At 36.2% G+C, this 17,374-nt stretch overlaps 1 protein-coding gene across 12 annotated transcripts; it reads right to left on the bottom strand.

The window, feature by feature from the left end:
- Positions 1 to 2,633: 2,633 nt before the first annotated feature.
- Positions 2,634 to 17,160, bottom strand: tpm1 (tropomyosin 1 (alpha)). 12 transcript variants are annotated; one of them, XM_015378924.1, is made up of 10 exons: positions 16,868 to 17,129; positions 16,553 to 16,678; positions 12,494 to 12,627; positions 11,455 to 11,572; positions 11,274 to 11,344; positions 10,471 to 10,546; positions 10,231 to 10,293; positions 10,086 to 10,155; positions 8,242 to 8,320; positions 7,044 to 7,254 (listed from the first exon to the last, which is right to left on the bottom strand). In XM_015378924.1, exons 1-10 carry the CDS (start codon positions 16,979 to 16,981, stop codon positions 7,251 to 7,253), a joined length of 855 nt encoding a protein of 284 aa, XP_015234410.1. In that variant the 5' UTR covers positions 16,982 to 17,129; the 3' UTR covers positions 7,044 to 7,250. The 12 variants fall into 12 exon arrangements, with proteins under 12 accessions (XP_015234420.1, XP_015234416.1, XP_015234419.1 ...); XM_015378926.1 differs by lacking the exons at positions 10,471 to 10,546; positions 16,553 to 16,678 and adding exons at positions 10,993 to 11,068; positions 16,223 to 16,348 and having other exon boundaries at positions 16,868 to 17,125; XM_015378922.1 differs by lacking the exon at positions 16,553 to 16,678 and adding an exon at positions 16,223 to 16,348 and having other exon boundaries at positions 16,868 to 17,125.
- Between the last annotated feature and the right edge of the window lie 214 nt (positions 17,161 to 17,374).

Below are 17,374 nucleotides of genomic sequence, written 5' to 3'. Positions count from 1 at the left end.
CCTTGAGGAGTTTTCCTCCTAAATGGAGGATTTAAATGTTGTTTACCCCAGGCTGTTTTCTAACCTGTTCAGTTTATTTCCTATCCATCATCTACTCAAAAAGGGCTGTCAAAGTATCAATACTCTTTATTGTGTCCATGATCAATACTATATGCAGTAGCCCGTAAATACAAGCAGTAATAAATACAACTGTTGTTTGATATTGTTAATGTTGGATTTCCAGGATTATTTTCATAATAACAGAGAAATGTCATAAACCGTTTTAAATATGGTAAAATATATTATTTTTGCTTTTGCATTTATTTGCGCACATTTTAAGCTCATATCATTTCTAATTTTGTTGAGAAGGCCTGTTCTATGGTGACACTGAACATTTTTATTCTTTTATTTTTTTTTCTATTTCAATAAATGTATTGTCGGTGAGTTTAAATATTTTGCTTTTTTTTCTTATCCCCATGACATTCCTGTATCAAATAATTACCTGTGGAATCAATATTGAGTTTTGTATTTTAGTTTTGTGACAACCGTACTCAAAATGATCTTATATAAGCCACCAAAGTAAGTCATCCAGGTCATAATCATTCCAGAACAAGTAAAAAAAACAAACAAAAAACAATCCACTGGACTTTGCTTCCAATATGTTTCGCTTCCCATCCCAAACTCAACGTTATTTCTGACACTTTGTATTGAAAAAGCTTCCTGGATGGGAGGTGAAACGTCTTCAAACCTGGAAACAAAGTCCAATGGATTGTTTCTTTAACATTTTTGGAATTTTAACAAAAGTTTTTTTACATCCTTGAGATGTTCCTGCTACATGACTGCACTCTGGGAAGACATGGGGTACAACAGGACAAACTGCTATCCAGTGGAGGGCTGGTTTTACCTTTCCTTCCTTTGGCTCAAAATTATGTGAGCCTTGCAGAGAATAGCACGGTGGAAAGGATAAGAAATCGGGTTTCAGAAACTACGTTGTATGGAACCACTGGGTCCCTCCCTATGTCTGGCCTGAGTAGTTAGGGTCCTGGGTGAACAGAATATTCAGGGGCCACTTCTCTAAGACAGACTGTACCCCACTCCAACTGTGCCTGAAAAAAAAAAATTCTTATCTAATAGAACCAGCCTAGACATTATGGACCTAAATTCAAGCCTGTAAGACATGACTTGTTTTATGGCTAAACTATCCCTGCTGTTATGCACGGCGGTGGCAGTGTCAGGCTTTCATTATCTTATTCTGTGGCAGCAACAGGAGGAGTGGTTGAGAGGAAAACAACTTCAGTTGAATATTAAGTAACAGCATGCAGGTTTATCTGAATGCCACCATTTATACACAGAAATAATTAAAAAAGAGAGATTAAAGTAGAACATTAAATTTCCCATTGGGATTAATAAGGTATTCTTGAACTGAAAAGAAAAAAAGTGATGCAAAAAAAAAAAAAAAATTACCCGGCAATCATTTTCTTTTTTCTAATAGTTACAAATATTTTATTGCAATTATGGTTTCAAAAAATGTATAAAAAAAAAAAAATATATAAAAAAAAAAAAAAAAAAAAAGGAAAGTGAAGCATAAGATAAAAATATAAAGAGATGAAAGATGTAAAAGAAAAAAAAATAAGATGCTCCAATTTAAAAGAAAAAAAGCTAAAATATGATGTATTTGGAAATGTAAACAACTGTTTTTGCACTTTCTATTATAGGGTACTGCATGTGGATTAAATAAAACAAATCTGATTGGTTGGTAGATGAGAGGTAAGTACGTTTTTGTTGGTACTGAAAACGTTTTTTTTTTTTTTCAACAAATAATGCAGCTAATTCCCTGAATGTTATCGATTATTAAGGAACACTTTTTGTTTTTTTGGTGTCCAAAACACTGACATCTTTAATTCACGCATATGTTCTGCAAGCGTCGTTTGAAATGGTGGGGAAATCCCGCCCACTCCGGTCAGAATTTTATTCGGCGGCTGATAAATGGTGCGGACCTACTTGTTAACTTCCTGTTTGAGTCTTCGAACTAGGCCAAATTAATCAAATCCCGATTCTACATAAAAATCGATGTAATTGTTTGCAAGTGCACAGGAGTCTTAAATTCTTATTTTAATAAATAAAAAAATAAAAAAAAATCGTTTTTAATAAAAGCAAACGGTATTTTAAAAACATTGATGTAGAATTCTAAAACTTAGACAATTTAGTCATTTTTTAATATGCAGGATTTTCTCAAACTATGTTAAGTAATGTAAAATATGTCATTTTAGCATTTTACCTTTTATAAAAATGTCATATTTACATCTTTCTTATGTTTGTAACAAAAATTATATAAATCAAACCCTTTTTATAAATTATTACAATACTGGGGGGGAATATGCAGAGCTGCTCAGCAGTTATATTTCCTTATTTCCAACCACAACTTAGGTCGGCTACTCAAAAAGATTTACATTACCATTTAGAACACATGCTTTTAAAATAAAGCACCGTTTAAGCCTGCCTAAATCTTGCACAGTTTGATCACATCAGGGGAAAGGTGTACATCTTTGGCAAAGATACATTTAGTTTTTGAAATCCCCCCAATATGTGTGGTGGACAATGCTCAATATAAACCACAGAGTAGGAAAAGTTTCAAAACGTGGTTTTATTTATCATCAATTATACATTAGGATATGTTGTGCATTTGAAACTTCCATTTTAAAAATAAAACTAAAATAATGCACAACCAGAACTGAATTTTTTTTAAAGAAAAAAACTGAAGCATGGATTTTTAACGACACATTAAGTTTCCAAATTCTGTAATGCACAATGGAATCAACGATACAGTAGCACCAGTATACATACAGACAGGCAATAATCCATGTACAGGTATTCTTGTGGGAAATCAACTTTGTTTTTTGCATAGTATCAAATTGGACTAAGGGCAAAACCTTTCCACTTTGTCCTTTGCTATGTGCACAATTAAGCTGGAAAATGCAGATCAGCTTTTTCGCAGATGTAGAAAAACAATCTCCATCACTAATTTTACATGTCATTTAACCAGATGAAATGTAAATAAAAAAACCTACAAAAATACATAGTTTAATAACTGCAAAAGGCAGTGGTAAAAATAAACTTTTTTGTATTGGTATCAAACAGGTACGGCTATGCTTTCATTCTCTTTGGCTTGCTCCTGGGTTGAGATCCGCTAAAAACAAGAATGTGCAATAAAAATAGCAACTGGCTGGTTGTTCTCCATCATTGGAGAGGAATAAAAAGAGGGGTTTTTGGTAAGCAACGTGCAAATGCAAAAAGCCAAACCACTGCGTGTGTGTACGTGTGGGAGGGGTCCGGGACTGTGCGTTCACAAGTTATTCAGTTCAATTAGAGTCTGGTCCAGCATCTGGTGCATATCCAGGTTTTCTTCTTTAGCTTTTGACAGGTTCTCTGTTAGAACATGAAATAAAGACAATTCAAAACACAAACAGTGAATTAGTAAGTTAGCCGTCATTAATAATCAAGACAGCAACACATTTAAATCAGTTAATTATTGATTAGCTTGCAAAACACAACATGACTGACAAAACAAGAGAGGTACATTAATGACAAGCAAAACACCATGCAGACCTGCAGAAATCTTGAATAAACAATGTTACCATTTTCTTTAAATGTTATATCATGCAGTCAAAAAGGCTGGTCCTCAGCAGCTTTGCTTTAACACACCTGAATAAAATTGCTTTAACATAAGGAAGGCTCTTTGATTCAACTCGAAGAGACAGTTCAGACATTTGATTCAATGTTTACATCTTAAGTTACCGAACTGCCAAAGACCCCAGTTTATGACTCCTGGTCTTAAGGTTTATATTTTAATATAATACCATTCACTTTGCAAGCACGACAGAATTTACAATGCAAACATCAAATGATGACTCAGGCACATTTAATAAGAACACAACAAACATTAGTTTCTTAATAGAAACATTTGTTCAACGACCAATATTATGAATACATACCAAGTGGGAAATTGTCTTTTTTGAAGTCCTGTGTTAGTTTATAAACTATCCATATTGATATGGACAACAAACAAGGACTGAAGAACATATATCCACACCTTGTGATGTTGAAACATGATTTAGAATAAAATACATATCCTTTTTGAGAAAATATTCAGAAAAACATTTGTTTGTCCAATATTTCTCTATAGTCTCCATCAACCTCTGGACTTCTTTCACTATACTAAGTTAGTGTTCCTGAGGTGCTGTATATATGTTATTATAGAGCAAGTCATGTTTTACATCACAAATAGCCAGATCTACTATAGCTCCTATTAAAGGTTCATACAGTGTGCTGTATGTGTGCACGCAGCTATATAAAAGTATCTTGTTACTGTTAATATTTTTAGTTTTTGGCTTAAACAAAGATAATACAATACAACTTCTTAAACAAAAAGTTTAGCATTAATAGTAAATTACTGGGAGACAGAAAAAAAGCAGCAAACACATAAAAATAAAAATAGTGCACAAAAATAAACAAAAGAGATATAATGTTCAAGTATAATTTTGTGGTGGAAATTATTTTGAGCTGCTGCACTGTCACCTACTAAATCTGTTTATGTAGTTAGGTTTATATTAAAAAATAATGACCAGTTCAATACCAATTTTTGTTAGGAAAAGCATATACAGCTCCAGAACCAACCATAAACACAGAAAATATCATTAGTATTACAAACTAATATCTTGAAAAATGATGAAAGCATAACTCTGAGGTCTTATGGTGTTATTAGACTATGCATTATGATGCATTTGCACTATGGTAGGTTGATGCAGTTTGTCTCTTAATGGTTATGCTGTTTTAAACTCTTAACAGACAAAACTATTTATCTCAGATTAGAACACAGCTTATTAAAATGTACTTTTTGTTTATTTTACTTATTACTGAGATATTTTGCAGATTCAAACCCCAGAAGTGAGAATAGGTTTCATGTCATTTGATGCACCTTGCTCCACTCCTTGATTATCACCTTTCATTATTGTGCACAATTTAAAACCCATGCATGCATTATAAAACCGGAGACCACTGCAAGACTACCCCAATAAAAAAAAGGAAACAGACATTTCAATGAGCTTCAGAAAATGTTCCACTGAGGCACAGAATAATCTCTCTGTTGTGATAAACAAAAATTCTAAATGATTTGAAGAGATTATAGAAAAACTAAAGGCAATTTAAAGGATAAGATGAAATTCAGAGCTTCTTGATAACTTTATGTTTTCTTATTCATTTTTTTATTTGATAAAAAATAACAAAGAACTAAAAATCTAAAGTTATTTGAAAAGAATAAAAAAAAAAACACTTTCTGTTAAAACAATGAAGCACATGATTACAGACGGTCTATTTCCAATACACACTAAAAAAACAAAACAAAAGATCTATTGTGCTTTCTAAAAGTATGAATACACTCCTTGAGCTGTCTCAGGTTATTTCATAATAACAAGACATCCATATACTTATTTGACTTTTATTTAATAGACCAACACAGTAGTGATAAAAAAGAAGAATTTTAATCTGCTGACAGTAACAGGCCTCTTTACTCTGAACTAACAGGCTGAGAGAAACAACCAAGAGACACTTAAGAGTACCTGCCAAGAATTAGCAGCTGAAATAATCTGTTAGCCGACATGTTAAGTTAAGCATTTGAAACATGGCGGTGGCAGCTTTATACTGTGGGAATAATCCTCAGCAAGCACAAGTTTCTGCTCAAAGTTGATAGAAAAATAGTTTACACAAAATAAAGGGCAGTTTTTGTGAGGATACCAGTAAAACACTTGGTTTTAAGAAAAAGATTCATCATCTAGGAGTTCAATGACCTCCGGAGATAAAGCTACTAGAGAATAGTTTAGTTTCAAGCCATAATCACACATACAAATCTGTAGAAAGATTTGAAAATTACTGATGTGCTGCTCTTTTTAATCTGACTAAGCTTGAGCTACTTTGCAGAGCAGAATATGGCAAAGATCACTGCAAAAATTTAAAATCTAAATCTTTCTTAAAAATGCATTTCTTTCTTGAATAGAGGAGGTAAGTTAGACACTTTGACATTGAAACAAGATGATTTACAATTAAAATAATAAAAAAAACAATTGCATTGTCTTATTTGAATTGTATATTATCTAATTATCTTATCTCAAGAAAAAAAATCTCATTCCATTGGAAAATCCTCTTATTTAACTACTCAACTTAAGGGTAAATACACTTAATTTAAAAAATGTTTACTTATTTCTATATCGTTTTTGCAGTTATGTATTTCTCCAGATGTGCAAAGCTGGCAGAGACAAACCCGAAAGGATTAGAGCTACAGGTGCTGAATTCAGACAAAAAAACTTTTTAGATCCTATTTTGTAACATCTATCTCTCTATCCAGTGTTGGTCTGTCCTTTATTCATTGGAGTTTGTGATTCTAATTTCACAAAATGTAAAACACTTCTGTAAAAATATTCCAATATCTCACCAACGGTTATCTGAATTAGGGTTTATGAACTGAATGAAACAAACCCACAATCTGTCACTGTGTATTTATTAACATTCAAAGACATGGTCTTATGCAACACACAAAGTATGTTTATTATATTTACCAGAAGCAGATTCCTTCAAATTAAGCACCAGATTAGGCTACACAACTCTTACATGCTTTTTTTCTCTTTGACCAAACTACACTTTACTACAATCCTCCAAACAGTGATTCAGCCGTACAGCTGACCAGCTCTCCGATACTTCTAGTCAGTCACTTTCTATGCCCTACTACTGAATGCATTTATCAGTTCCCGATACTCAGTTTTCAGTCAAGCATCAGGATTAGCCTTTGCTTTAAATGTTAACAGCACCGTTTTTATATTTCTCATACTTCAGTTTCACAGAACATTATTTGAGGAAAAAAGGACATTGATTGAAATTCATTAAATCACATATAAGAAAATAATATGAGGTATAAGGTTTGATGGGATTAAACACATTATTAACATTAAGGCATGTTGGTTTTCCTAGTGCCAGACAAGAAAGGCAAAAAAAAAAAGGGACAGAGGAAAGAGATACAGCTTAGATAGAAGGAAGGATGTTTATTTTTAATAACGCAGCAGACTCTAGGGTTCTGTACAAATGATGGGGTGCAACTGACTCGAAAACATGAGGAGGAAAGAAAAGCAAAGACAGGGAGGAAAAGGAAAATGGAGAGCAGGCTGGAGAGAGCAGACAGCTTCTGCTCGGGCAGAAGGAGGCATCTTTGATGAGATGTAAACAATTTATCTGTGTGGAAGAAAAGAAGCAAAGTGAACTCGAGGAGTTTGGTGTTTTAACCTTCAGCAATACACCATGGCGAACCAGCGCTTTAGGAGTCACACTGATGCAGTACAGAAAAACCCAATGCACCATAAAATACATTGTATGGACTCAAACTACACAACACGCTGAGAGAACCCATTCTTGGAGAGCTTAACAACAAAACAATTAAGTCTCATTAATCAGAATGAGACAATGCCATTTTTGGGGTTGAGTTATGTGGAGTACTTCCAAGTTTTGAGCCAAACTATCAGCCAATCATGTTGTTTCATTTAAAGTCAGAAATCCCAGATTTACAGTATTTCCGGTAAGAAATACTTACTCACAGATACTCCACACAACCTCACTTCAAACTCAAAACAGACAGATTAACTTAGCAAAACTGGGGGCTCAACCACAGTGATGCTAAACACTGACGTTACAACTAACCTTGAGCTGGTACAATGATAGAATGAAGGGCAAAATAAAGGACATACAGGAGGCCTTTCTTCTGGACAGAAGTAGACCCTATTAGTCGAATACTAACACCACACATCCACCAACCAGAGTCAGTAAAACGCCTGTATCGTATGGTTTCAGAAAATAGCTAGAAAACTTTGGGAAATTAATAAAACATCCTAAAAAAAACATGCATTTTTGAAATGCATGAGAACAGAAAACAGAGTGAAACAAAGTGACAATTCAACTCATGCATTTTTCTGTCTGCACCTAAAATCTGTCCTGTTTGCATTAAACTGAATCAAACTATTATTCTTGTTTGAATAATAGTTTATGCAAACAGACTCAAATTACGCAGACAGTTAGAAAAAGGTAGGTTTTAGCATTTCATGTTAAGATAATAAAGAGAAAAATCAGACAGAACAGGCCTGGTACAAGAACCTAATATGGCAGACAGCAGTGAACAAGTGAGCGGCGTGAGAGTGAAACAGGCAGGTGTTGAAAGACAGAAATTACATGGAAGTCATGTCGTTGAGGGCATGGTCCAGCTCCTCGCTGATGGCTTTGTACTTCAGTTTCTGGGAGTACAACTCATCTATTGGGTGGGGCAAGTGGGTGATTGCAGGGTGCAGAGGAGGGAGAGCAACAAAGGTGGAGGAAATGGCAAGGTGGTGAAAGGTGAAGTATCCAAACCAGAGTAAAGATAGAGAAGAAAGGAAGGAAAAAATAGATATTATCAAAAACACCAGCAGAAAATGAGTTCCGTCACACTTTTATTGGAATAAACCTCTTCCTTTTAAAAGGATGGGCAGTTGTTGTTTTTTTAAGTGATGCTCCTCTGAAGGGTGGGAGGCCTAACAGCTGGAGAGTTGGTTAAATTTTAGCTGATTTAAGCCATTTAAAACAACAAAAATCTTTTTTTTTTTTTTTTTACCTTTTAGATACATTACCACTATATAAGCAGATACTAATATTTGAACTTTGCTAGATTTTTTTCTTTTTGTTGTCATGTTCTCAGCTCTGCTCCAATGCAGAATAATTCTAAAGATGCAGCGATCCGATACTTGGATCAGATATCAGCTCCGATTTTGACTAATTAAGATATCAGTGATTTCATATTGGAGATCCAATCAGGTGCACTTTACATAGAACTGTAATTTCTTTTCTTTTTGCTGCTTACTTGTCAATAAATAACATAGGGTACATTTATATCTATTTGTATAGTTTAATTTTTTACCGTTTTAAAACTGTTTATGTCAAGGCTAAAGCCTTCACTCACATGACAAGATATACAGTATTTTTTATTCATTCAACAGTTAAATACGATCAGCCCAGGTATTGGTATGGATTGGATGAGAAATATCGGTGCATCTCTAAGTAATGGTAGTTGAGGATGAGATCTCATTAATCTTTCTGAGCAGCTGTGATTAGTCAGTGGTGTATGTCCAAAAAAACTGGAGAAAACTGGAAAATTCTACAGCAGCTGATCAATTATTTACCAACATTTTAAAATGGCATGGTAACTTATTGATTGAAATCAGCAGAAAGTTTCCAGGCAACACTTTTCTGTTAATCAAGCTGTTATAAACAAATTTTTGCAGCCTGAAAAATATTGCTCATGATCCTGAAACTAAAGAAAAAGCACCTTTATCATATTAGGCAACAGATAGGGAGACTGCTTTAAAGGACTCCCTGTTAAAGCAGATCTTACCGTAAAAGTACAAAGATTTTTAATGAGCATCAGTCTGTGCATAAGAAAATGTTTGATCAATATTTCAAATGATCATCTCAACAGCAACAGCATTTTTCAGTTTCAAGATAAATACCTTAAAGTCTTTTTACTTTTTTTTTTTTCCAAAATGTATATTTAAATAAAGGGATCGTATAAAACGGGGGTATTTAAAGGGTGAGGAACTTTCCATGTCTGACATAAGGCCAAAACAGGCTAACAAATGAGAGTTTTTATCACCAACATGCTGCTGAATCTCCCTGATGGAAATACATTCATTAGGATTTGTTTTATATTGCTAAAACCATCAGACTTGAACTATGGAGCCCTTCACTTCTCTGCAAACAGAATGGTAAGAAGTCTTTCGGCTTTAGGCAAAGAAACATTCACCGATGATGCCTTAACTTAACCTGTCTTTGAAAACATCCAAACAATTCCTTTGCATTCAGAATTTAAAACATAGATTCAACCAAAACAGATTGGAGTTATCGCATCAGATGATGCAGCCTGAAAAAGACTTAATGATCTTAAGAAACAGGCTAAACTCAATAGGGAACAGATAAAAAAAAAAAAAAAAAAGCTAAATACAAATAAATATATATTTTACAAACACTGAGACAAAAAAGCTCACCTTCCAAGTCATCAATGGTCTTCTCAAGCTTGGCTACTGATCTCTCAGCAAACTCAGCACGAGTCTCAGCCTTTCAGAAAGAGAGATATCTGGTTTGAACTTGAACTGCGTTTGTACACCTCTGGTTTGATTATGGAAACATTACCTCCTTCAGCTTGTCAGTGAGGACCTTGATCTCTTCCTCATACTTGTCTTCCTTCTGTGAGTACTGTTGTACAAAAACAGAGGCAAAAGAGTCAATTGAATCAAATAATACATATTATCCACATTCATAGACAAAAGTATCAACTGAAATGTCAAGATTTGGCTCCTCTGTCTCTCCCGTCCTCAGTCTGGAGGTAACAAAGGTGTAACAGCATGCAGAGGCCCAGAAAGTCACACATACCTTCTCTGCCTGGGCCTCCAGTGACTTCAGGTTGTTGGTCACAGTTTTCAGCTCTTCCTCAAGTTCAGAGCATTTGCTGGAGTTTTACACATGAGGAAAGAAAGCCAAGGATGCAAAGAGGGGGATGGAGGGGTGTAAAAAAAAAAAAATGGGGTGGGGTGGGGACATGGGAACAAGGATGGATAGAAGCAGGGGTAGACACAGAATGGGTCCATGGGAAATGAGAAGGACAGAGAGAGGAATCAAATAAGAACTACAGGATATCCCAATAATCCTAAAAGTGCCTCAACAAAGCAGAAGTGTGAGAACAGCAAATTCAATCTTAGTGCTTTTATTTGCATTCAAATATCATGCGTTGTTTCGATATTATTCTTGCTCAGCTCTCTGCTATGTTCGGCAATAAAAAAAAACTAAGATATCCAGAAAAGAAGGCAGGAAAGGGACAAGCACAGAGGAGGAAGCCGATGCAGCAGGGCAGACATTGAGACAAGCCACTCAGTAATAACATTAGGTTGGATGTACCTGTGTAACTGTGGAAGTTAGTGATTTCAGGCTTTGTTCCAAAACCCTTAGCTCTTCCTCCACTCTCTGAGCGCGCCTGTTAGTGGGCGTGGTATACGTGCAGAGGCCATGGCCATTAATACGAGGCATGCAAATGACAGTAAGAACACAGTGCACACTCTCTAAATGAAAACAAGCCATCTATTGTGTGAGTTTTGCAAAATGCTTCTTTAAATATTTCCAGTCCAGCAGCCATGCGGGTGCAAGTGCGATTTGGAGTGCGTTAAAGTAAAAGATCTCACCTTTCTGACAGCTCAGCACGCTCCTCTGTACGTTCCAGGTCACCCTCAATGATGACCAGTTTACGGGCGACCTTGGGGTGTAGCACAACAAAGTGTTACACAGCAAAATAATACCAAAAAATAGTTAATAGGGGTAAAGATGGCTGCAAAACAGGTTTCCATGTTTTATTAAAAAACTTGCCTCCTCATATTTGCGATCTGCCTCCTCAGCAATGTGTTTGGCCTCTTTCAGCTGGATCTCTTGGATCTCCATCTTCTCCTCATCCTTCATGGCCCTGTTCTCAATGACCTTCATGCCTCTGTGTGGTGAGACAAACAGATCAGAAAGTTGAAAAACGTTGATGTGTAGGTCCAGTCCACATGGTACACCACAACTGATTACTTACATTTTTCATATTCACCAGCTTTAAAAGAAAGCCACTTTTACATTGATTTGGTGCAATAAACTACATTTAGAGGTCAATTAATCAATGGTGTGATGAATTGTCTCCAGGTATTTTGTTATAACTAAAAAAATAACTTTATAAAGACCAGAAAAAACCCCAGTAATGAAGTTGGGGAAAAGCTGGGTTGTAATAACAGCTAAATCTTTAACCACTGTTAAATCTATTATCTAAATCTGAAAAAGGTGCAGCACTACTGGAAACACAAAAATCTAGGTTTTGTGTAAGAATATGAGGGCTATTGTCAGAATGTACAAAATGTATTTACAGTTTACTGTCTGTCGCTAAGGGGACAAACAAACATGTGGATAATGGTATCTGATCAAATGATACCAGAACATTAAAATTTTGGCCACAGACAAAATGCTTTGTCTTGTTTAAAACTAACACCGCAAGTGTTCCTGAACACCCCACCAACCACTGTTAGGCACGGTGGTGGCAGCATCATGCTTGCAGGAGTTGTTTTGTTTTGCAGGAATTGGGAAGCAGGGTTCAGGGTGAGCCAGGATAAAAAAATAAAATATATATGTTTTTAGATTTTTTTATTTCTAAGAAAATATGAATTATAATTTTCCTTCTAAATAACAAATATTCACATCATTTTGTTGGTTTATTACATTAAATAACAATATAACATGTTAATATATATAGCTGAAATGTGAAAAAAAATATTAGGGATATGAAAACTCTTATTTTGCATTTTTTTTTATTTACTTTTAATGCCAGCTATACTTGTTTATGTGGTTAAAAATATACAGGATGGTTAAAAAGGCCCACCTCTCGCTCTCATCTGCAGCCTTCTCAGCCTCCTCAAGCTTCTGCAGGGCTGTGGCCAGACGCTCCTGAGCACGATCCAACTCCTCCTCAACCAGCTGGATACGTCTGTTAAGGGAAGCTACGTCTCCCTCAGCCTAGGGACCGAAAAGAAAAGCAGCAGATTAAGACATTGCAGAAATCTTCCCCTTGTCCGTTGAACCCTGATGTGACACATCAGCCCAAAGAAAACACATGGTTGATCTATAAATTTATCTAGAGACCTGAAGACTGGTCATGATCGTAAGTATTTCTTTGTGCCACATATTGATAGAAGCAGTTTAAGCAGTATTCCATACTGACTATGTTAATGATGTCCCAAACGGACCAAGTGTTGAATACTGTGCCTCATTATGGCCCCCATGAGAGCATTAATAGGGCTCAAGTCAACAGGCATAACATCGCCTCAGATCTGTATTTAAACACAGTCTGGCATTTTAGGGAAAAGACAAATAACATTTTTAAAATGCTCCTATAAGGAAGGGCATTTATCACATACTTTATCATTGTAAGTTTCTAGTCATGATAAGAATCTTGATTGTCTAAATGATAAATTAGATAAATAATGATTAAAAGCTCCAGAAAATGGGTGACTTTTCTTTCCTTTCTTTCTTTTTCTTTTCTTTTTTTTTTTTTACTATTTCTTCTCCTTTTCCTTCATCCTATTTACTATTGGGGCTTTGACAGATTTGAATAATTTGATAAATAGCTGTTGCTGCGACATGTTTATCAATATAAATCACCATTTTAATGTGACTAGTTTCTAGAAGCTGAATTTTCTAGAGTATTGTTTGAGAGTGTGGGGCCAAGATTGCTGTGGTAACCAGTCACAACCACACAGTTGCATAAGAAACACTGGAATATATATATATATATATATATATATATATATATATATATATATATATATATATATATATATATATATATATATATACTGCTACACTGAATGGGATTCGTGTAATTATACTATATTCAAACTAGCAGAAAGAAGACCGTTTTGTTTTCATTAAGGCGTGCTACTAACTTCTGCTTTCTGCTGATTGCTCAGCAGGTATGAGGCATTTCTGGAAATGCGTGCGCTTTCACCAGATAACAAAAGTCTGCAGTCCCCTGCAGCAGAAGTCAAAACGAGCAGTGCAGGTACAACGTGCATCTCAAGTTCGAGAACGCGACAATGGAGAAACACCCGTCAGCCCACGAGTCAACAGTGAAATGTTGAGTCCCCACGCCGCTATGCTGCCTCCTGGTAACAGAACAACCTGCTGTCCTTATATGGACAAAGTCAAAGAGCTCAGGCTGACAGCGCAGGATGGCACATTAAATGTTGCCACGGTTTAAGCAGGTACTTCCTGGAGCGTGAGAGAACTAATATTCAAATGTTTGTCGTTTTAGTCCTATTTTAAAGCAGGTAGGGTGGAAAAGAGAAGTTCTTCAAAGTGAAGCAAAGCCAGGAGATGAGGCAATGCAATGATACAATGAAACTCACTCCTCAACTGTCAGCAGAGCCTCAGCGGCCTGACAATTACGCGCACTCAGGATTTCAAACCCCCTCTGAGACTTAAAGTAACATCAAGCAAAGCTCAGCTTATAGCTCTGCAGGGAATCGAGATAAACCCTGTTTTATCCTTGTCAGAATATCATTTCCACATTTTAAACTATTCATAGAGAGGCAGGAAATGTTTCATGGGTCATTTCTCTTTATGCGCTTGATGAGCGGAGATGCGCGGTTAGCGCGCTTACTTGTTCTTTGGCTTTCCTCTGTGCAATCAGCTCCGTCTGTAACCTTTCTGCTTTGTCTTCAGCACAGTCAGCCTGCTCCTGCAGCGATTTAATCCTCCTCTTGACTGCGTCCAGTGATTTAACTCCAGCCATTATAGTTTTTTTTTCTCTTTTAAATTAAAACTAACAGTTTTTGTAAAAACAGGAGAAAATAAGCGAGGCAACACTCTGAGCTGCAGCCACTTTCTGACAAATTGTCAAGAGACGGGATGACGTCAAGCTTTGCAGAGAGACGCGCTCCGCAAAGCTTTTCTGTCCAGGAAGCTTATGCTGATTTCAACACACGCCTTTAAAAAAATATGAGATTTCTGTGGTGTGATACACAGTTTTTTGGTACGCAAAAAAGTTTTTTTTTAAATAACAATAATGAAAAAGTAATATAATGCAACGGAATCAAACAAACATACAGGATAACAGGGCGGTTTTAATCAGAAATGTCCAAATTGATTCAGTCTTCAAAAAACTAAGAGAACTACAGCTCCCTCTGCTGGTCGGTTGGGAGCAGTGCAGGAAATATTTTTAGAGCCTCAACGAGTTTTTTTTTTTTTAAACCCAGGATGTATTAATTATAGGTTGTACGTAGAATGCTTTAAAAATATTACAGAAATGCTCCTTCCTTGAGCAGCTTCTTTTTTTTCAAACCATTTAATACTGACCTATATTCTCCTTTATCCCGAAAATAAAATTAAATATCACATGGTAAATTAGTTCCAATTCACAACACTCCAACAAATTGTCTCAGCGCTTTATTTGTGCAATCTAATTAAAGGGTTACTGTATTAAAAAAGATAATAATGTTTTTGTTTTTTTTTGTTGTTGTTGTTTGTTTTAAATCATTGAATCTTGCTGAAATCAAGTCAGGTCGAGGTAATGGTACGAAACCAGAGCGTCATCTGCTGGTCAATTTTAGGCACTACATCAGTGATAATTTTTATATAATATTATATGAAATGTAATATTATGAATATAATGAATAAAGTTCACCATCATCAAACACGAGAGAGTAAAACTCAAAACACTCTGACAGACTTTGTCTTATCTGCCCATGTGTAATCCAATTAAAGGATTATTACAACGTGTTTTTCCTTCAGCGGCTCAAAGCAGCCTTAATTGACTTTTAAGAGCATAAACTTATCTGGGCTGCTGCACTCAGTTTTGGTTTATAGTGGGGATTATTTTCTGAGGATATGTGTATGAGAATGTAACTTTTCATTTACTTTTATCAAAGAAGTGTGCTGTATTTATCCTTATTGAAAAAAAGGTTTTTAATGTTTGAGAGTGAAGGGTTATTGAATCCTGTGTTCTCCAATGGACTTTTTTTCTTTTTCTTCTTCTTTTTTTTTTTTTTTTTAAAGGAAACTGCGTTTTCATCTGTGGTAAGCAGAGGAGCGCAGCGCCCGCTGATGTGAGCTCTATCTTGACCATATAAAGCAGTGGGCTATATTTATCTAGGCGCTGCCTCTCCAGGCGCTTGGGAATTCTGCACATTAAGGCCAAGCTTCACTCAGTCTGAAGCCTTTTTAAGGCAAAAAATATAAAAAATATATTTAAATATATAAGGTGGGAAAAGTAAACTCCTTTCTCATAAGGAATTTTTGAAGTTAACACAAACATCCTCCTTTTTTCTTTTAAAGGTTTTAGTTTTCTTTGGGCTGACTTGACAGTGACCACGTGACTTGTGGTGAAACATTTAACGACAGCTCAACCGTTGTTACAACACAAATTTAAAATGTCCAATTGTGGCAGTGGTACCCACTAATGGCATCACCAAAAATAAAACAAATTAGTCGTTTGCAGAGAAGACAGACAGCTTCTCTGTGCTGTTGAACTGGCGTTAAAGATGAAAACAGTGCAGATGTGAAGCAGGGTGGAGGTGGAATGGTGCCTAGGGGAAGACTTCCTTATACTTACATCGGTGGCTTTCTTCTCAGCAAGCTCAAGCTTCTCCTGGGCATCTTTAAGAGCCTCGGAGTACTTGTCCAGCTCATCCTCAGTTCCCTTCAGCTTCTTTTGCAGAGCCACCAAGTCGTCCTCAAGCTGATTTTTTTTTTTTTTACATTATTATTTTTTATGTGCAGCAGAGTTTCAGGTGTGAACGGCGAGGAAAGGGAGTTGCGTGAGCGCGCAAAGGCGCAGGAGCGCACACGGAGAGACAGAAGAAGACAGGACAGGACAGGACGGAGAGAAGACAGGGAGAGAGAAGAGAAGTTAGGTGAGTTCATGCACTTCAGGGTGGGATACCTTGGTAGCGGTCTCCTCAGCAGCCAACATTTTTTCCTCAGCAGTTTGGAACTCCTCAAAAACTTTATCTCTTTCATCTTCTGTAACACGCAATTTCTTTTCCAATTCTCTCAGTTCTTCCTCTAACTACACATTCATGCAAGGGAATTTAAAGGTTAAACAAATTATAAAAGAATTATACACTTTTCTTTTTTTATATAACACTTAACAATCATGCATGTATCATTTAACTTAATCATCCGTAGCTTTTAATTGCTGCTGCTTGGCGTTTGTTGCTTTTTCCTTTAAAGATAGAATGAAGAAAACTCATCCGACCTGTTTGCTTCTGTCCTCAGCTGCTTTCTTGTCTGACTCGGCCTGCTCAGCTCTGTCCAAGGCATTCTCCTTGTCGAGCTTGAGCATCTGCATCTTCTTCTTGATGGCATCCATGGCTGCTTATTTGCTGTGCTTCAACACCGAACAAAAACGTCCAAAAGGGAGAGCAGGAGATGGGGCTGGGGGAGTCTGCGCCTGACTGAAGGCTGGGGCTGGACTGCGGGCTCCGGCTGACTTCGTCCTGTCAAATATGTTCTTCCAAGGAGGGGGTGACTGGATTCCTGAGGACATCCAATACTCTCTGGAGGAGGCGTGTGTGAGGGGTGCTGGGAGGTTTTTTAAGGAGCTGCTCAGCGATTCGTAGGTCCCGAACATTTGACTTTTGATTTTGCTTTATATGGGGAGTGAAAGTAGGCAGGCTCAGGAAAAAAAAAAAATAAAAATAAAAAAAACTTCTTGTATTTGACAAGGTTTCACATTGTCTAATTCACAGAGTCTAAGAAATAA

Source organism: Cyprinodon variegatus, unplaced genomic scaffold (genome assembly GCF_000732505.1).
Source record: "Cyprinodon variegatus isolate N-32 unplaced genomic scaffold, C_variegatus-1.0 Scaffold182, whole genome shotgun sequence".
Lineage (NCBI taxonomy): Eukaryota > Metazoa > Chordata > Actinopteri > Cyprinodontiformes > Cyprinodontidae > Cyprinodon > Cyprinodon variegatus.
This window is presented reverse-complemented; position numbering and strand designations above follow the sequence as displayed.